The sequence below is a fragment of the Ochlerotatus camptorhynchus genome, unplaced genomic scaffold (assembly GCF_037179485.1).
Source record: "Ochlerotatus camptorhynchus isolate MF236.1 unplaced genomic scaffold, CSIRO-AGI_Acam_v1.1 ptg000434l, whole genome shotgun sequence".
NCBI classification, from domain to species: Eukaryota; Metazoa; Arthropoda; class Insecta; order Diptera; family Culicidae; genus Ochlerotatus; species Ochlerotatus camptorhynchus.
In genome coordinates this window covers 3255226-3277158 of record NW_027040920.1, presented here as the reverse complement: position 1 = coordinate 3277158, position 21933 = coordinate 3255226, and the positions used below count along the sequence as shown (strand labels likewise).

Below are 21933 nucleotides of genomic sequence, written 5' to 3'. Positions count from 1 at the left end.
TCTTGAGAAGTGAGAAACCAACTGGAACAACACTTCCATTGCTAGGCAGTCATAATTCCGAACATTTCAATGACTAGTAGAATTCTTGAATTATCAAAGAAAGATCTCAGGGTCTATACTGGTGTGATAACACGACATTGTCCATGTAAATGTCACTTAAAGTTAATAGGAAAACTTCAAGAGGATATGTGTCGAATATGCAGCACAGAAAAGGAAAACTCTGAACACCTGCTATGCTCTTGTACAGCAATCTTCAATAAAAGGCGTATTTTTCTGGATAAGGGGCTGACAGAACACTTTGATGTTTGGAATGCAGGTTCCAGTCAAGTAGTATATTTCATTCGCGAAATTGACACTACTTGCGTGGGAAATCAATTTGGCTAGGCATTTGTGACCAGTATGCACCTTCCGGTCGTATGAAACAGGTTCAAACCTGTACCAATCCGCCCATAAACTTTTTTTGTTGCGGCACTGTTTATGGCAAAATAGTGAACTTTTAATGAAAATTAACGGAAAATAAGTCACCAACACAATGTGCCAAAATTAGATTCGGTACAGCTTGGGCACATCCATCGGCACACCTTCAGCACACCTTAAGCTCAATCTCGTAGGCATTGGAATATTTATTAAATAAAATGGAAGCACTGCTGGACAACTGTCATTGAAGTTGTTCACATCATTACGTGCTGTTTAACTATATATTTCAGGAACATCCTCTAATTGTATATACCAGAGGAACTCAGACCAGATCTTCAATGTTCTGGTGAATATTAGGAATTCTCGCATCATCTACAACCGTACACTAAAAAAAGTGCACAGTACCTTTCAAAACAGATGAATTTGAAGTGTTTTGCATTTCAATCCGATGTGAATTGCTTGTTCTGCAAGATAAACATCGAAAACATACATTGTGACTTCAGCTTTATCAACCATCCTCATATATGAGGCCCAGTGAGATCGAACGAAGACAACGGCAGCAACACACCCCAACAGTGCAGGATCAATTCCCAAATCAGATCCTTTAATAAAAGGCATGTGTATGCCCTCTGACAACTTTGTTTATATATTTGTCGATTAAATTTTGGAGTCGATAAAGTAGAAGTCGATAAAGTAGAATATTGTAGAACATTGAAGTATGAGGCATGGTTCACACCGTAAAATTCACACATGAAATGGATGTGTTTCACAATAAGTGGTCAATTAAGTGTGAGAAACATGATGATGATGTGTGGATTTTTTTGCAATTGCAAACCAAAACATTCAAGCTGTCAGAAATACCAGGATGCCAAATATACCATAATATACGTATTTTACAAATAATCACAGCTTGCTCTATGACCGGCACAATTGGCACACCTGCAGCACACTGAGAAAAAAGTTGACCCAAGATTGGTGTGCGGAGTGAGCGACCCCGTGCATAACAATGAGTAAAAACTCACTTAAAAAGACTTCCTTTTCTTGGTTCAATAGCGACCAAAAATATTCATTAGTACCGTCAAAAAGACCCGTTCATCTAGATAAAATTTATTAATAGCAGATTTTTAGCGATGGGATCGTAGATCCATAGGCCAACATTAGAGCCATTTCCCCTACTATATATATTTTTAAACATAGTAAAATTGTAAAATAGTACTTAAGGCAACTATTTTTAAAGGGTCTACACTGATTGACGACAAATAAATAAAACGCACTCGAATTGGATCTATTTTTCCAATTAATTTTTACCTTCATCCGTAGGACGGAGAAATTTCAATGGCGTTTCAAAGCGTTAGGACTGAATTAAAACTCGTAGGACGAATTTCGAATCAAGAAGTAAAGTTAGATTTTTATCAATATTTCTACAATTTATAATTCTTTACCAAATCTAATGGTACATATGGAAAAGTAAATAAATTTAAAAGTCATCTATAATTTAAACATTTAATTTTGTTGACAAATCCAAGTTTATGCCGGCCACCGCGGCGCTGTAGTCGTAGCGATGATGAGCTTGAGATCATCTGCCAAATTGCATATATTTTCAAGTTTGTTATAAGAAAACTATTTTGTACGTGTTATTGTAACTGCTTTATTCAATAACAGATAGGAAATATGAACAGAAAAGTAGCGCCAGTAGAATGGTAAGAAAATCCTAATTTTTAAATGCAAAATTATTTAGACACAGACAAGCAGACGTAACTCATAGTACCGCCAAATATAGGACTGCAGTAACTACATCTCGCGGAAAACAAGCTTGCTCGCTGATTCACAAACAATGTTGCATGCAAGAAACACCGAATATATAGAAACGTCAAAGTGATCCAGTGCCAGCGCTGCGGCGAGTAGTTCACGGAAACGATAACATTCAAACCAATCGTTAAATGCACAAACGATGATCCAGAATTAATAGTTACGTCTGTTTGTCTGTGATTAAGATTTCTTCAAAATAAAAATAAATATATTGCTCCCAGCAAAACATCAACAAATAATGTTAACAATGTTTTATACAGGATTCAAACTGAGAATGCAATCCTACAGGGTCATACATTCGGAGATTGAATTAAATCAATTCATGTTCCTGTTTGAGGTGAGTTGTTAGAACAATTTTACATATTGAAGCAATCAAAACAATATATTGTTCCATCCGCAGGAGCATCATGTTCCCTATAGCTGAACCCGCTGCGAAACATTAGGAGGAAATCACGCCTGATTTTTGGTAGGTTCAGAGGAACAGGACAACAAAGGCAGTACCAAAAGTGCCTGTGTCGCAGACGGCGTTGGATAGTTTGCCTGCTCACCAGGAATATAACCGAACGTAAACCGTTTCTTCTCTGGCATCCTCAAAGAAAAACAGATCCAGAATTCGATGGAATCAAGCGAAAAGAACTAGCAGTAGTGATACTGACCACGGATGGAACATTGGGATCCAGGCAACCAAAGCCGATATTTAAAAAAAGCGTTGATCAGAAAGTAGAATTGGAAATTTAAGTGCTAAACTATTGAAATAGCATTGAAATAAAAAAAAATCGAAGAACAAACATTATAAAGCCAACAAAATTCAATCGATGGCTGCAAATCGTATCCGAATACAATCCTACCGGATTAACCCAACAACCAGTATCGGGTGCCTTCATTGGAATACATTTTCCAAGCGGCTTTTTTTTTCTTTAATTTGGTTGGTAACGTCCTGCGTGCTGTTAACAATGTAAATTGACGTAAGATATTGGCCTAGCACTGAATTTCACTTCCGACAAGGATACTCTTGGTAAGCATAATATCAGGCGGTTCGGCTTTGTTATTACTATCCATATGAATATCACTTGGAACAAGTTGAAAATCTTACTTTTATCTCAATAAATCAACTTTTCTGTATATCCGTTGCATTGTTTCATCAGTTATGAGTTTTTTAAAGATCGGTACTCGATTAGCTGGTGTATATAAGAAACATTTGCGGCAGAACTTTGAATATCAGTGGTCTCTTTACGATGTCAGTGTCATTTGCGTACTGACATTGAGGCGAATGATATTGATATTCTAACTGTGTGAACTGATACTGACATCAGGTGGCTAGTGAAATTCAGCATTTTGTAGGTATTGATATTGATATTTTGCAGCACTGTTTACGTCTCCGTATCAACATGAACCGATGTGGTATGGCCGATGAAACCGATGACATATGCATTGCAAGACAGCCTATATTACGTGATATAGGTTGTAATGTGAACGGGGTATTAGCATGATTTTTAAATTTTATTTGAAAACTAGTAATTTTTATTTTAAAATCGACTCATATCACAATAGTTTGTTTGGGTTTTGAACAAGATTCATTCATTTTAATAGCATGTTTTCACGAACTAGCACTGTAATATAACAATTTTTCATACACAATAAAATTTCCAAAGGACTGTCACTAACTGATCACCGTCGGGTAGTGCTTATTCCTGTCACCAGGCGCACATGAGTTTAAGTTGGATTCGTCGACTGGATTTATGTATAAGAATCTTAGAAACTGTTAATAGATCAAAGTAATGGTCGCAGTGATGAATATACCCAACACGGAAAAAAAGGAACTGCCAAAATGTTCGAGATAGGAAGGAATATCGAGATACATAACATCGAGAAATGGAATGTTGACTATATATTCAGAATCAGATTCTCTTTGATTTCGTATAAGAGTTTCTTCAGAATCATCCTCAGGGTTTCCTTGGAAGTCTCATTAAAACTCATTAGGAATTTTCCACAAAATATCGTAAGAATAATTCTCATAACTCCTAAGAATATCTGAATTAGAGCTACCTTGGAATTACACTAGAAAAAATGTTGAAACTTTGTCTGAAACACAAGATTTATAAGATTTCTAAAACTTATTTTGAAACTATAACTCCTATCCCCCCTCTGACAATTAAATGACAATAGCATGTATTGTCTTGAAAATCTACTAAGAAGAAACTCTCTGAATACCCCTTTGGCCTGTCGCCCTTGTCGGGGGAAATGTTTACCCCCGTCACTATGTCCCTGACCCAGAATAATCTTCAAACAGACGAATGTAAAACAGAGACTTACCTCTTCTTCAGATTATCCGGTTCATCCTGTGTCAAATTTTGCATCGATGTGCTCACGTTGCTGTAATCCTCGATCCGTGCCATCTGCTGGCCGGTGGTACCTTCCGTCGTCGTTTCTCCTTGCCCATACTCCATTCCTGTAGTGGAAGTTTTTTTCAGCCGCCGTTCTCGAATTTGCCCGAACCGAGGCCGGAGCACTCGTGTATTGCGTCAATCCCCCCTCTCTCTGCACTAACCCCCAACAAACTATGCGTGCGTTTCGACTATGCACTTATTTCGATTCTAGAATTTTGGCTTCTTTCGTCAGTAAAGTAAAATATGTTAACACCACTTTTTTATGGGCTGTGCTTCTACTAGACTCTTAGTTGCGACACGGCGAGCACCGACCTTGGGGCGCTTTGGCCATTTTAATGATTATTCTTTTCAAACCACACACAGGCTTTTGCAGTTGATTACTATTGCCACTACCGATGCAACCGCTTCTGCTACTGCTGCTGCTGCTGGGGCCATCGATTGCTCCCATTTTCACTTTCGATCGATCGATCGGATTGGATTGGAGTTGGATTTCTTCGAAGCTTTACACACAACAAATTATTCACACATACTCACAAATCCAAAAGCCTCACGTCTTCTGCCTTTCTGTATCAACTAGGTACATACCAAATTGATGAATTTCGGCAACCGCGAGCACAAAAATTAACCACGAAACTTTCAATTCATTCAACTTTTCTTCTCTCCTTCGCTGGATTTCCAAATAACACCCTTTGCACTATTCACGGTGCAATTCACACATGATTTTCCTTTTTTTTTTGCGCGTCGATTGATGCACCGTAATTTGAACTTATAGCGAAACACACATACACTGCTGCTGCTGCTACCTTCGGATGGACAATGCAGGAGAAGTATCCTCGCGAACCCACTGCAAGGGAACGCTTCAATCGATTTTCGCTCCTATTTTGCAATGACGAAGTAGCGGATTCTGGAATGATATAATACATATTTGGAATTAATAGCAAACATTTGAAACTACGTTCGATATAAATTACATCAAACAGGGTACTCTGAAAGCAAACTTCTGGTGGTAATTTCCCTATATGATTTCCCACCAGAGAAATGCCCCGAAATATTATGATTACTATCCCACGGAGACTGAAACTGACTGGTCGGTCACTGCTAGCTGTAAAAGGAGTCTGTGGGACGTAATACCGAAGAAAATGCCGCTTCCTTCATTGGGAGCGCATGCGTGCGTGTGAATCGAAGAATGGTCGTATAGATTCGAAAAGGGGTCGCGATACGGTCTGCTGCACACAGCGAGCGATGGATGCGGGGCTGCAAGTGAAGAAATTCGCACTGCCAAGTGTATTCTGGAAGGAGAATGCTGGAAATGGCAGCAACCCGGAACGAAATTTTACTATTTGGTATCTAAAGTTGATGCGGATTAGGATGACATAAGAGGTAAAATATTAAGAAATAATACCTAAAAAATTGCATGCCGAATATCATTAAAAAAACCCAGTCCTGATTTTTGTCATTGATTTGATACCGTAATTGCTTAATTTGGTATTGGAACAAATATCTGATGTTATTACTTGATATGTTACCTCTTATGTCATGCTTATCCATATATTACTTTGGATTCAAGAACATATTTTAGTATGACTTAGATATTTTACTCTATTCGGGTATGCTTTGTATCATTTCAAAAGTGCGAATGGTCCCTAAACCTACTCGCTAATCGAGGGGTTTTCAAAGGTTTAGGCTTGTTGGCATTCGGGCCCATTAGTAAATTACATAATGCAAAAAATACCACTTTTGGCACCCACCCTCCTTTTCGTGACATTTTGCTCCATTTGATTAACACGCAAGACTGACTGACCCATAGTAGTGACAAGCTGGCCCATAATACTGGGATGTAATTGATAACCAGATTTTTCAAAAACAATGCGGTATTATTTATCCGATGTTGTTATCCATAATAGAATCGAGCGATCTTCCCACCTGTAGTCTGACCATAGCATAACATCTTGTAACGCATTGACATACACCCACCAGGGTGGGCCAACATTACAACCCCATGCTCCCCACTGCTCTTACGATGTGCAATGAGATCCTCAAAAACTATGCAAAATTTGAGTAAAGTTGGTTACGATCTGGATTTGCGGAAGAATTTTTAATTTAGTATGGAAAATGATACGAAACTTTTAATTTACTTGTCAAAAATTGCTCAATCCTAACCAAACCTCGAACTAAGATTGGAAAAACTATGCAGAGCAACTTCGCCGAAGACTGCAAATTGATTCGAAGGTGTTTTAAAACAATTCAGCTACAACTTTGCTGATGAATATATGTCTTTATTTCCAATAATAAGAAAGCTAGTTTTTGAACATGATTTAATTTTAGGAACAACCTAATGTTTACAACAACCAAATTAAAGGACTGTTTTAGTACAAATCTGCGCCGAAGACACCAAACGTCATTGTTTTTTTTTTCATTCATTACAAAATTTAAGTCATAACCAGATTTAGAACATATGTAAACTACCTAAATTCGTATATAAAGACTGGAACGCGCAAAAATTTATCGACAAAAAATCGTTTCTTTCAGTCAAAATTCATATCACAAAAATCTTCGTATTTTTCTTTTGGTAGTTCAATTCATATATTTAAAGGAAAAAATGTTCGTTTATTCTTTTGGTTTGCAAAATCCGAACTGCCGTGCCTTCCGCTTAACCCCTTCCATTTAATTTTGCACAGTGGTCTCATCGACCTTATTCGCTGCCGAACGCCAGTTAGATTTAAACTGCTGCTCGTTTTCCATGGATTTATTAGTTTTTTTGAGATTCTGTTTGACCAAGGCCCAATACCGTTCGATAGGGCGGAGTTCTGGGCTGTTGGGAGGGTTGTGGTCTTTGGGTACCACAACCACGTTGTTCGCATCGTACCACTCGATTGCCTTTTTCCCATAGTGGCAGCTCGCCAAGTCCGGCCAGAACAGCACAGGTCTATTATGTTGCATTAGGAATGGTAGCAGCCGATTTTCCAGGCACTCCTGGACGTATATCTTGATTGATGGTTGCCGTAGTAATGAAAATGCCGCTTTTTAGACCACACGTGCATATGGCCTGCCAGACGAGATATTTTTTCGGTAACTTCGATAGTTTAATAGTTTTGAAAATTTCAGCCACCTTCCTTTTTCCTGATGCGATATAAAACTCCTATCCCGGAAGCCGCTTGAAATCCGCATTCACATAAGTTTCGTCGTCCATGACGACACAGTCGAACTTCGTGAGAAGATTCGTATACAGCTTTCGGGACCGCAGCTTTGCCGACGTGTTTCTCAAACGTCGACAACCCGGCTCGTTTCTTGGCCCGCTGCACAGTAGTATGGGAGACATTGAGCTTGCCAGCGACGTCCCGGATAGAAAGGTTAGGATTCCGTTATATTTCACCGCCACCTTCTTCGTCGTCGCTGCAACGTCCGGATTACGATTGCCGCCGCTTCCAGGCTTCCTGGCGGTCGACAGACGCTCCCCGAACACTTTTAAAACGTTTTTCACTGTCGATATGGCCACATCCAGCAATTTTGCCAACTTGGCGTGTGAGAACGTCGGATTCTCTTGCTGCGCGAGCAATTTTGACACGCTGCTCCTCTTACTTGGACGTCATTTTGAAAACTGGAGAGCAAACGGTGAAAGCTCATCATAGCAACCATTGTATATACACTAAACTTCCAAAAGCAGCATTTCAGGTTTTTTATGCATTTTTAACAGAAATACACCAATTTGAAGTTGACATTATGTATTTTGGTCACTAGTCCCTGGACGCCCTGAAGGGAATACGGAACTAGTTACTCGATATGACCACCATACTGTTATTGAATTTTAAAGTGTGTGTTCTGGCCACTTCTCAAGAACTACTTAGAACATGCCCAAGGGTAACTATGTGGACCCTGGTACGCAATATGACCATCAACGCTTGTATGACAGTGCCTTTCCGTTTTTGGCATCAAATTCTTCTCGATTTTTACAACACGTATCATGTGACTACCCAAGTAACAATTTTGGTTTTATGAGGGTTCTGTAGACCATGATTTAGACTTGTAACATCCTTTAAAACCACTTTAAAACTTGCAATGTTACTTGGGTATCGTTGTATTTGCTTGTGTGTAAGTATAGGTTGAAGGTGCTGCCAGCTAGATTCGTAGTATAGCCAACGCATGTCTGTGCATAAGATATTGTCGGTGGTAGTGCTCGAGCGCTTGGTAGTGGTGAGCTTCAATGGTCCATGGAAATGGAAGATCACCTAAATTTTCTCCGATCGGTGATGGAGGTGGTTTGAAAATGGCGCCAGACATAGATTTCCAGTTCGTACACGTCACCCTGATTCCAAAAATACCCATATTGAGGGGTATTGACAGTATTTTCCAGTTTCTCATGAACCGAATACCACCATCTTGGATTTCAAAATGGCGTCAGGCATGGATTTCCGGTTCCTACACGTCACTCCGATTAAAAAATACCCATATTGTGGTGTATTTGACATTATTTTCCAGGTTTTCTGTAACCGGATGCCACCATCTTGGATTTCAAAATGATGTCAGGCATAGATTTCCAGTTCCTACACGTCACGCCGATTCCAAAGATACCCATATTGTGGGGTATTTCACAGTTTTTCCCAGATTCCCAAAATCGTAAAAAGAGGGACGTAAATTGAATACTGTGTAAAAAAAGACTTTGTAAACGGAGGTTTCAGTGTAATAACTTTCTGAAGAAAGATTTCCCTGAATTAGAATGAAATTGGAATGGAATGGAATGAATAGAATCTCCCCTGATTTTCCAGTCTAAAAATGATCAGATATGTTATGCCTCAGAACATCCCGGCGACGCCGACTGGGATTGAACCCGGGCCTGCTGGAGTGAGAGGTAATCACACTTACCACTACACCACCGGCGCTGCTAATGTACGAAGTTAAATACGAAACAAAAATGTAAAACCTACTGACGTTGGAACTCGCTCAACGTGAAACTAAACATGGTTCATGAAATTTAATACCCACATTCAATAGACCAATACTTGAAGAATATTACTGAGTGATTTACGAAGATTCCCAAGATTGAGGGGCTTTGAAATTTTTGTAGACTGAAACTAGAACTTTTCTTCGAAATTTTCGTGATGCAATATTTGGAGAAAAAATAATTAACGATTTTGATTTTTTATTTCAAGATCACAGATTTGAAAAAAAAATCATACTTGAGTCATAATTGTCAAGGCTCTGAGACTAGGAAGCATTTGAAAAGTTATAACAAATAAAAGAACAATCTATAGAATCTTGCGGACAAACCCTGGATTTTTTAGTAAAATTTAAAAGTAGTCAAAGTTTTGATTTCAAACAAATATTGAGGAGGAATCCCACATAATTTTCGGAGGAGAAGTTCTGAGCAGAATTTCAGAATTATTCTGACTTTAAGTGCTTAGAAATTGTTAGATGAAGTTGGAGAGATTTCTGTGAAGAAAGAAGCTCTAAAAAGTTCTAAATTGAATTCTTTGATAATTTTGGAAGATTTCAGAAGGAGTTGTGAAAAGAAAACTTTAAGGAAAATTCCTAAGTAATTCTGAGGAGATTTTTATGGGGATCGCGAGTAAAATGACAGATGAATTTTGAGAAGAATTTCAATAGAATTATGATGAGAATTCAACAAGAAACAGAGTTCTAAGGCCGACAACATAGTAGAAGCGATTCGATGCGTTGGCAATAAGCGAAGCGCTTGCGTGAAAGCTCCCTCAATAAGCGTTCTATGGGAATCGCCCAAACCTATCATAGTGAAAGCAATGCGAAGAGGTGTGCAGCGTTCAGCAAAGCGACAGAGCTGTTCGTGTTGTGTTTTGACGCCTGCGAACGCAAGTGGACTGATAATCTTGTTTGTCACTAGATTCAAAATCAGATCGAATAGGTCCATATCCATTCTTGTGTAAGACCGAAACTTCTCTGAATATTTACGACGATCTTCATACAATCTGAAGAACTTCTCTTCTCGCCTTCTATTTCGATTGATCTGGTGAACTGAAAACTCTATTTTGTTGTTCATTACGAAATTCAGTGCCAACATTTCAAAGGGGCAATTGCATTTGTAAACAATGGCTTTAGTCATCGATTTTTCGCGAATAAAAGCACACTCATGAAAATGAGTGACACCAGCACGCAGAGGAATGGTTCCTGTATCAGCTAGCATTTGTAATTTGGAGGAGTGGGTTTTCATTTGCGAGAAATCGACGTCTAAAGCCATTGTTTACAAAAGCAATTAGGCCCCTTTGAAATGTTGGCACTGAATTAATCGTGCTTGAGGAAGCGAAATATTCCTCATCGGATGAATCCATGCTGAATTGAAACAAATTTGAAGAAATATTTTGCACTGCGCGCGCAACTGTAATGTTTTCAAAAACGCTTTCACTATGTCATAGGTTGCTTTGCTTGCCGCTTCATTTCGCTTTGCCAATTGCTATCGCATTGAATCGCTTCGAATCGCTTCTACTATGTTGTCGACCTAAGAGTGTTCTGGTGATAATTTTAACCCTAGTGCTAAAGATTCAGCACAGAGCTCCAACAAAATTGGTTGCAAAAAATGCTGATAATTAGAAAGAAATTCTTTAAAATACTCCAAGGGGTTTCTAAATAAAATTTCGAAAGATTTCTGCTGTTTTGAATAGAGTTAAAAGAAAATTTTGAAAAGAATTTCAAAGCAATCAAAGTCTCCGAATCAGTGCTGAGATTTGTCATTGTCATTGACAGACTTTCGCGCGATATTGACAAAATTGTTCGTCACATAGTCACTGACAGACTTGATCCTCAAAAAAACTTTCGTCAAAATCTCATTCATTTTTTCGTCAATGACAAAGATTCACCTGATAACAAAAAGTGTAATGTAGTACATTCTGTGTTACATTATTGTTATCCAAGTAGCTCAGGACGTAGATACTTGTTCATTAAAATGGATTCATGTAATTATTTGCTCAAGTCATTTAATTTCGTTACAAATTTAGCTAATAAACAAATCTGCACATGTTCGTCACTGACACCATTGTCATTGACAATTGACATGGTTTGCCTTGACTATGACTGTTAGCTCAAATGAGTGACCAAAGCAGAATTGTCAATATCATCGTGTACTGTCGAGATTTTGCAGCACTGCTCCGAATAGGTTCAAGGGAAATCTAAGAAGAATTCCAATCAAATTCTTACAAGGGGTTTCAAGAAAATTAAAAAAAGAATTCAACGGTAATTATTAAACTGAGTGTTTTCTGGTTAATTTCAGAAAAAAAATCTGATATTTTAGAACAGAATTCCAAGTAAATTCTGGAATTCATATCATGAGAATTTTGAATAAAATTGCATGGTTATTTTAATTTCGAATTGAAAACGAAAAACTAAAACCTCGGAAAAGAATAGTTCAGATTCAGTTTTTACAAATATTTGTTTCCAAGGTCGAGCATCTTCAATATTTTCTTTTAATGCCCATGCACTTTACGTCTGAAATTTAAACGACAGAAATTAATTTGAAATTTTGCTGAGTGATTAAATTCTAAAAACAATAAGACGAGAGACTGTAGAAAATTATACAGCAAATAGAGCTAGACATTCATTTGGTAAAGAATCACTCTGTTTTAATGGTTTATTCTGAAATTTTGGTATACAAAATACAGTTTCGCCAAATCGACGATCAAATGCATTGTTTATAAAAGCAGATACGTCCCTTCGAATAATTTCTGCTCAAATTTTTTTAGCATCTTATTCCAAATAACCAACCTAATTCAGGGAACTTTTACTAGACATTTACTCGAAAGTCATTTAAGAGGGGTTGCCCCGGATTACGGTTCTTTGATTACTTGAATAAACTAAAGAATTGCAATCGTGTTACTCAATTATTCACTGATGTGTGTTGTTGTTATGTTTTGGTTTTCATTAGTTACATGTAAATTGATTGATGAGCGTGTTAGTAGAATAATTGTATACTTATTAAGTTGTTTTTTTCCTTTCAATTCTGCTACTATTGTATCAATTTCACTTTCACTAATTCACTTTCATTTGCAAACTTCAGTATCTAGTTCATAGTATATGACTAGACACTGAAGAAGTTTGCAACTAGCAAACGAAATACGTATCTGTTATAGCTTAAAGTGTTAGTGAAAGTTAATTAGTGAAAGTGAAAGTGATACAATAGTAGTAGAATTAAAAGGTAAAACAACGTAAAAGGTATGAGTTACATGTCATTTTCAAAATTTCGTTACGAATTTAACATTTGAAGTTTTTATGTATTTTGAGTAAAAACCCATAACTTTTCAATAGTCGCTGCAAACCCCTGTTGATTGGGATCATGGTTTGGTCTAAAGTCATACATTTGATTGCAACCCGAGAGCAGATGGTTGGTTAAAATGTAACTATGAAATTACACACAAACTTAATCAGGCGTAGTTCTTAATTCTTCCAGTTCCTTACAAAGAGATGAAGTGACGTATAAAAAATAGCATAGGGAAAATCCTACAGAAACTTATGAGTCAGCTTCAAGGTCACTATAGTCTGCTTGAAACCAGCTAAAATTTAAAATTTGGAATATAAACACTAATCAACAACCCCAAACAACTTATACGATAAACAGTTATTTTTCGGATAAGCGAAAGCACACAGCTGTTATAACTCAGGGAACTCGCGTGACGCAAATCACCCTACCCATTACGTCAAACTCGAAAATAATATGCATGCCAACATTGATAAGCACGTTTTTGAAAAAAACAACCCCACTATCCAACCAAGTGCCAGCAGCATTGTAGGTAGTAGGGTGGCTGCACCAGCTATGGCAATACGTTCCAAATATGGTGTGTTCCAATTATGACATATGGGATTCCCATAGGACATAATTGGAACACACCACAATAGGAACGCATAGCCATAACTGGTACATCTACCATAGCTTTATCTTGACGATAAACACATGCCGCCGACCGACGACGGCCTGCCTGCCGTATAGAACATTGACTGTTAAGCTAATCGCCTGATGTGAAATTGTGGACGGGGGTGGCTTCAAACAAAATGCGAACCAAGAACCGCACAAAGAATAGGATGCCAACCTGTGTAGTGCTATTGATGATGGTACATCCGAGGGTAGATCACTGTAAAGGTGCATCGAAACCAGGCTTTGTTTACCACCTACCCACGTTTGACACTTTGCCGTCGTTGCCTTCGTTCGAAAGTTAATTCACCTCGGTTTCGAATTTATCCTAGCTTGGTTTTGTTTATAGCTTGAATGAGCCTACAACACACTCCCCCTTTTTCCCATTGCGGTACGGCTGAGGTAAAATTAATTAAGTCGGAATAATGAAAAAAAAAAAACAGTGAAGGGTGCATTTTGTTCGACACGGCCGGCGGCTTTGTAACACTATGCAGCGTGTTCAATGTTCATATGTCTGACTTTGGTTTGGGAGGTAATTAATTAACGGTTACAAATGAACGTATGCAATATTGTTTGACTAGCATCAACTTTTAAACTACGTCCAATCAGTTTTGTGCCAAGCTGTTACGGAGCAGCCAGAGTTTTCCATGTAAGATGTCATTTAAGATTTATTTTTTACTATCATCCTTTTTGTCACTTTCCTCTTTGAACTAAGCAATTCTAGGAAAACTGTTCGGTTTCCAAGAATTAAAACATCAGCCGCACAGTCTCATTTATGCGGAGGATGGCTATAAAGCTGTCGACGACGCCATGCTATCGTCGTCGTCGACGTTCTACGCTGCATCGATTCGTACACAATTGCCTAGAAATACCCCGAGACAAGCTGGCAGACATCCAGCCGCCGTCAGCGTCGTCGTCGTCGTTTTCGTCGTTAGTAGTCGAACCAGAGATTTCATATTATCAAACTTTTGTTGGCAGTATTTTCTATAGATGTGCCAACGTTGGGTAGTTATGGGCAGCCGACTGTGGTTCATTTTCATTGACGGTATGTTTTATGGAACGTGATTTATATTTTGCGTTTTAAGAAAAAGTTTACTCCAGGATGAAAGCCTGGGAAGAGTCCTTGGAAGGTAATCAATATGTTATTTTTAATATAACCAAGTAAAAATGCAAGCTGACTAGACTAGAATTACTTGATTTCTGGTTGATTTGTGGAGTGAAAAAAAAAACCTTTCCAGTTTTTCTAGTATATAAACCGAAAATTTTCAGGTTTAATACTATAGCTAAAAAACTGCTGAAAACACAGAGTTACAAACATTTTAACATACTAAAATTAGCAAAGATTCATAACGATGAAACGATGAATCCAAATATTGTCGATCGAAGCACGCCAGGGAAGCATTTTCAGCATGGAGCATGGAGCATGGAGAAGAAAGAGAATGTTTCCGAGATTTCAACAACAGAGGGATTTACGAAGTGTCAAATCTAAGTGAAAATTTTCCAAATGGAACACAGCCTAAATCTTAATTCTAGATGCTCGAAAAATCTCACAACATCGAATCAATCCGAGGGGGACGACACATCTAAACTTTAAGTCTAGATGCTCAACAAATATCACACTAGCGAATCAATCTTCGAAAAATCTTCTTTCATTTCTCGCATCTACTTGTATCGCGTATCATCTTTTTGCAGGAAATCTTCAGAATCGTCATCAATCTTCTTTCTATCTACTCAGCGTGCGTGCGGCTAGCCACAACAAAACATAATCTTTTCTGCATCGTAGATAGAGTCGTCCCCCTTGAATTAATCTACGAAAAATCTTCTTTTTTTTTCTCGCATCTGCTTGCATCGCACATCATCTGTTTGTATGAAATCTTCAGAACCGTCAACAATCGTCTTACTATCTACTCAGCATGCGCACAGTTAACCACACCAAAACAAAATATTTCCTGCATCGTAGATAGAGTCGTCCCCCTCGGTTTGAACTTAGATTTGATTAAGCTTGTAATTTTGATATAATCACTAATTGGGTTATTTAGGGATAAATACAGGTAAATACATATTCGAAATCTACATGACAAATGGAACCGAAATCCAAAATTTCATTAATTTTAGTGAACTGGAACTATTTTAAACAAATGCTATTACATAACCAAAAACATCATCTTAGCGCCCCTTGGTGAGGCTTTGTCTGGGAGCAAGCTGTCAACTAATAGATTTAGCATCAAAAATTAAAAATTTAAATCTTTATTTAAAATTTGAGATAGAAATATCGTCGTTCTCAGAAAACAAAAACAAAACGGCTTCTATTCATCTGCTGCCTACTTTGATGTGCTAGGTAGACGTACTATCAAATCAGCCTACGGATCATTCTTGTATGAAATTAGTTCCAAACGTAAACAAACCCTGTAGGTTTCTTCCACGCTCCTTCAATGTTACTCAGAAGTGAGTAAAAATCTACTCTCTTTCGGTAAAAGTGGAACCAACAATCAATACGAAACTAACGATTTTAAATTGGCTCACTACTTGATTAGCCTATCGGTCCCAAGCAAACGATTAACGTGCCCCATTCTAGTCGAAATTCTAGTACCACGCAATGTTTGTTTTGATTCGCTATGAAAGTTTGACAGATAAAATGAGGGGTTCGTGGATTTTCCTATGTTTCAAGGGGTGCATCGATTAGCTTGGGACCGAAGATAGTACCAGAGCTGAGCCAAAAAGTTGAGCACGTTTCTTCGGGACCTTCTGGTCTTAGAGTTACCTCTATGGTGGAACTACTCTAAAGTGTAATGAGAGAGAGAGAGAGAGAAGGATTAGTAATTTCCATTTCATTCCACTACCTTATTTGCTTATCCTTGACAGATACGCGTATTTCGTCTACAATGTGCAGACTTCTTCAGTGTCAATATTGTCCAATATTGGACAGTTTAATGTTGATAAAGTACCATCAGTTAAAACTGTATTTTTGAGCTTTATCTCTATACATTCTTAGGTGTTTCTTAGTAGATTCAAAGAGTAAATGGTATTAACATTGAGATGTCCATAGTTGGGCGTTGTTGAACTTGTGGTACTTGCACAACATTTCATGTGAGGCATTTCTATGCTGTCTGCTATCCACTACGTCCGATGTATCATCCAACATCAACATTTTCTAGATAGTCATCTTGCTCCTCTTCCAATCCCGGAGGATTTTCTTCCACAGATCCTTCAACAAATCTTGGATACACGGGGAGATGGCAACCAAAAGCTTGTAAAATGCTTCATTTTCGCTTCTCTTCTTTATCTGTGGTCGTCGGTTTGATTTTGGTTGGGCGGTTTTTGTGTAGTGCTTTTGTGGACCGGTGATCGCATGTTGTTGGCTCCAGGCTCCGTGGCAGTGCTTTAATCCGGTGGAGTTGGATGTTGGACATATGCGCTCTCGGACAGTATGTGATCGGAATACATATATAGATTTGGTGAGTACGTAACAGTTGAAATTTTTATTTCATCATGATTTTCGTTTGCTTCCCGGCGCGTTGGCTTCGATCACATGCGGTTGCTTGGTTTGTAAGGTTTGATTATGTGTGATGTCACGATCGCCATCGAACATGCGATCGATCGATTATATTTTGATGTGTTGTAGGTGTATGCTAGTTTTATTTTTTTTTTATATTTTTCAGTCGCGTTTTAAGGTTTATTTTGAAGTTTCATTAATATTTTTAATTATATACGTTCGTCCATCTGTCCAATAGATGTGGAATACATAAGCGTTATTTTCAGTAGAATAAATTCTTTTGGCGACCCTGGTTCAAACACATGTTTCAGCCTTGCTGGGAAAGATTTTAATATCTACCCCAGGCCGTTATTGTAAAAAATCGTAACAGATAGTGCTCGAGTGTAACAGTGCGGAAAAAATATTAAGTACATTCAAATATGACGTATCCCAAGTAGCACATGTTGTCACATAAAAGTTGCTGCCACTATTTTGTGACCAAATTATGTGTCGTAAAATCATTATAGCAACCATGAAGGCAACAGCAATGCAACCAAAAAAGCGCAAGATGCGAGTTTATATGTAACCATGTTACATAAGTAGTTACACAGCAGTAATGAAATATTAATATTGGATTACATACAATTATAAATAAGTTAAATTGTAACATTAATTAATTTTAGTTTAATTTCGGCGAACAATATTTTTTTCAATAATAAGAGATATTTATAACGAAAACACGTGTCAGAAAAAATATGCAGTTTCATATTTACAATGAAGTTGGGAGTTTTATATTCATACCATAAATCTGGATCAACAATAGAAAAGGGCCCATCAGCATTTATAAACAAACCGTTCGAAAGCTCTTTCCGCTTAAAGCAAAGGTCGCCCACGCAAACGAACACCATTATCGTGTAGGGGAAACTTTCCCCTATCCGATGATAGTGTTGGTTTGCGTGGGTGGCCTTCGCTTTGTGAAGAAAGGGCTTTAGAACGGTTTGTTTACAAATGCTGATGGGTCCTTTTCTATTGTTGATCCAGAAATGCGTCATCATATATATTAATTGAATTATTATCATATAGGGGAAATGGATGTAATGTCAGCCTAAATGTCCCTAATTACGGCTAAACAATCGTTTGTTTTTATCTATTAAATATCACAACGAAGGGAATCAAAGTTCCGTGTGCGATCACTGTGTCATCATTGAGACCAGATAAGTCACATTTCCAGAGTGATTTGAGATTTAGGCGTAATTACATTTGTAAACAAACACGTCAATCTCCTATTTCTCGCGAATAAAAGCTCAATCTCAAAAACTAAAAACACTATGAGGTAGAGGAATGATTCTTCTATCATTTGGTATAGCTTGTTTATGATATTGAGCTTTTATTCAAAAGAAATTAGCAAATGACGTGTTTGTTTACAAAAGCAATTACGCCCGAATCTCAAATCACTCCGGATTTTATCTCAACATCGTGACAATCTGACTATGTAGTAACCAATGACCATTGTGTAACATTAATGTGCCCTGTTACTTAGAAGGTCTTATTTATTATTAATTTATTTGATAAGGTTCAGCCGAATTAACTTTACAGTGCCGAGGATTCTTGGTCACTATACAATACATCTTAAAACTATAGTCAAAAGGTACAACACAATAAACACTTTATCTTCCGCTATCCAAAAATCCTCCTCCATCAGAACTGGAGCCGCTTCCAGTGGTTTCATTGTATGGCAAATTGTTGTACACCAACGAGGGTCAGAGCGCGTCCATTGCAGCAATGGACGCAACACGTGGTCAGCACTCACACACCCATCACGAAACGGTTGCTTTCCAAAGTCGACGACGCATCGACCGAAAGAACTGCTGATGAAGAACAATGAGGAGGACCACACAATGGTTGCTGCCGAGAAAACAGACGATCGCGTAGCACACATCGAGAGTGGCCTGCTTTCGACGACAGCCGAGTGAACACTGACTTAGAAGCATGCTTGGCATACACAGTTTTGGTCACGAACTGCTGATTTGCTAATAACTTTACACACAGTTGACGGAACATAGTTCTTTTTGAAGCAGTAGATAGAATAGAGTATAAGCTTGTTATAGATATGTAAAGAAAGTAGATTTTAATGCTAGTAGTAAACTGTATTTGTTTTTGTGTTGAAAAAATGAGGTGAGAAATGCTCACTACACATCTCGGAATTTAAATGTTAAATTGTTTAGCGTTGATTCAAATGTTAAACTTTACCTAATCTTCGCATATCTACAGTAAACTATGAGCCTAATCTATCAATTACTTTAAAGAAAAATAAATTTCAACATCTGAGTGAAAAGTTATTACCAAATGAACAGTTAGTGTGTACAACTGTGCATGCCAAGCATGCTTAGAAGTTCTTGACTTGATATATTTCATGGTTACCTTTATGCTATCATTGTGTATTATGTTCCTCTTTCACTCTTATAAAAAAGATGTATAGGTACTACTTGGGATACTCTTTCCGGTTTGTAAAACATTGTTAACTGCTTTCGGGGGCGTCATTATATTTGAAAAGCTTTTTACTTGGGCTTTATGTATCGTCGGTAGAAGCTTGTTATGATGTAAATGGCACGGTGGCTTTAGAGCAACCGCATTCGGTTACTGAGCAGAAGATCATGGGTTAGCACCCAAGCCTCTTTGCATTACTGAGTTGATCGATCCCGGGCCTCTATTGTAGAAAACCGTTATTGCTATAATTCTTGACTTGAAATATCGTCGGTTGTAGCTTATTGTGATGTCAGGGACACGGTTGCTTTAGAGCGGCCGTTTTTGCTTACTGAGCACAAGACCGTGGGTTAGAACCCAAACCCCTTTACATTAGTGAGTTAATAGGGTCACGGCGTTTGCTTAAACCATGCTTTAAAGGATCGCATAACTTTCCAAAGTGAATCCAGATGTAATCCATCCTTCCCACTATTAAAAACGTTCTTTCCGTGACAACCGTGGAGATGCATAGGTATACTCGGTCTCAAGTAGCATACCTTACCTTACCAATCAGGCTAAGGCCTTGTTGTCCTCTGCTGTCCGAAGAAGTCGTCTCCACTCTACTCGATCCATGGCCACAGTTCGCCAGCCTCGTAGTCTGCGAAGGGTCCGCAGGTCACCTTTTACTTGGTCGATCCACCTTGCCCGCTGCGCGCCTCTTCTTCTTGTTCCTGTTGGGTCGCTTTCTAGAACCATTTTCACTGGGTCGTCGTGCGGCATTCTTACGACGTGCCCAGCCCACCGTAGTCGCCCAATTTTTGCAATGTGGACGATGGATGGTTCTCCTAGCAGCTGGTGCAATTCGTGGTTCATTCGCCTCCTCCACGTTCCGTCATCCATCTGCACTCCACCGTAGATGGTACGCAACACCTTCCGTTCGAAAACACCAAGGGCGCGTTGGTCCTCCACGAGCATAGTCCAGGTCTCGTGGCCGTAAAGGACCACCGGTCTAATCAGCGTCTTGTAGACAGTCAACTTCGTGCGGCGGCGAATTTTATTCGACCGGAGCGTCCTCCGGAGTCCAAAGTAGGCACGATTCCCTGCCATAATGCGTCTTTGAATTTCTCTGCTGGTATCATTTTCGGCGGCGGTCACCAGTGAGCCCAAGTACACGAACTCATCGACCACCTCGATTTCGTCACCGTCAATCTGAACTCGGGGTGGGAGGCTAACATTGTCTTCCCTAGAATCTCTTCCTTTCATGTATGTAGTCTTTGATGCGTTGATGGCAAGTCCAATCCGTCTAGCTTCAGCCTTTAGTCTGATGTACGTTTCCGCCATCATCTCAAAGTTCCTTGCCATAATGTCAATGTCATCGGCGAAGCCAAGGAGCTGGATGGACTTCCTGAATATCGTGCCACTCGTGTCTATCCCAGCTCTTCTGATCACACCTTCTAACGCGATGTTGAACAGCAGACACGAAAGTCCATCACCCTGCCGTAGTCCCCTTCGAGATTCAAAGGGACTCGAGAGTGTCCCCGATACTCGAACAACGCACATCACTCGATCCATCGTCGCCTTGACCAATCGCGTCAGTTTATCCAGAAGTCCGTACTCGTGCATAATCAGCCAAAGCTCAATAGTTGCCATAGTCTCAAGTAGCAACGGGTGTCGAATTAACAATCCTTTCCCTCCCCGACTGCCGTAAAGACATGGCCGGCGTCCTTATTGACCTTAAAAGTAATGATTTACCGGATTTTGCTCACTGAGAATGTATTGTTAATCCCAAGCCCGTTTACATGGTTCTTTGTACGAATTTCGCTAGATCTGGTAAATCACGGAGAAGCGGCTACTGAATTTTATGGTCGTCAATGCTCATGGTCATTTTGTGATCATCGTCGCCTTCACGTACACAATCGTTAGTAAGATAGAACCAATGTGGTACAGAGAGAGGTGAAGCAGATCGTGAAATATTGTTGTATTAGTAAACCAAAAAATCAACGTAAACGCAAGTAGTGACGTCACTAATTGCTTGTATCGTTCAGAGTTTTACTCACACAACTTAACCGATTGCTTCACCTCGGTAATCCAGCTCATTGAGATAGAACCACTCGGGGGCAACATGACAGCTCTAGTATATTGCCAGTGAACCCCGGCAATTTGGTGCTCGTGGTTCTGCCAAACTCACAAATTTCAGAAGTGTTATCTGGATAGGGCAAATTTGGAAATGATGTACAGTAAATAAAATTAATGTTTTAAATTCATCTTAATGCCACTTGCCAACCAAAACTGACATAGGAACTCCAGTGATACCAGCAAGAAATTTCGTTTTGATTGTCAATAGTGCACTATTTAAAACTTTTTTTTTTTTTTTGAGCAGTTCAGAACCGAAAGCTTAAACATATGATTTGTGAAACAAAATTATATGATTGTCATCGAATAAATCGGAACAAATGAGAATTGATCAAGGATATAGCATTTATCGTCGATGATGAACAAAGAAGAATGGTTTTGAAGCG

At 38.7% G+C, this 21933-nt stretch overlaps 1 protein-coding gene across 1 annotated transcript in view; it reads right to left on the bottom strand.

Annotated features, from left to right (window-relative positions):
* The window catches only part of wnd (wallenda), an 84610-nt gene extending 79108 nt beyond the window's left edge, over positions 1–5502 (bottom strand). Inside the window, exon 1 of the mRNA XM_065234586.1 lies at positions 4540–5502. Coding sequence (XP_065090658.1) covers positions 4540–4673 — 134 coding nt within the window. The 5' untranslated portion in view covers positions 4674–5502. The remainder of the gene's footprint in view (positions 1–4539) is intronic.
* Positions 5503–21933: the final 16431 nt, after the last annotated feature.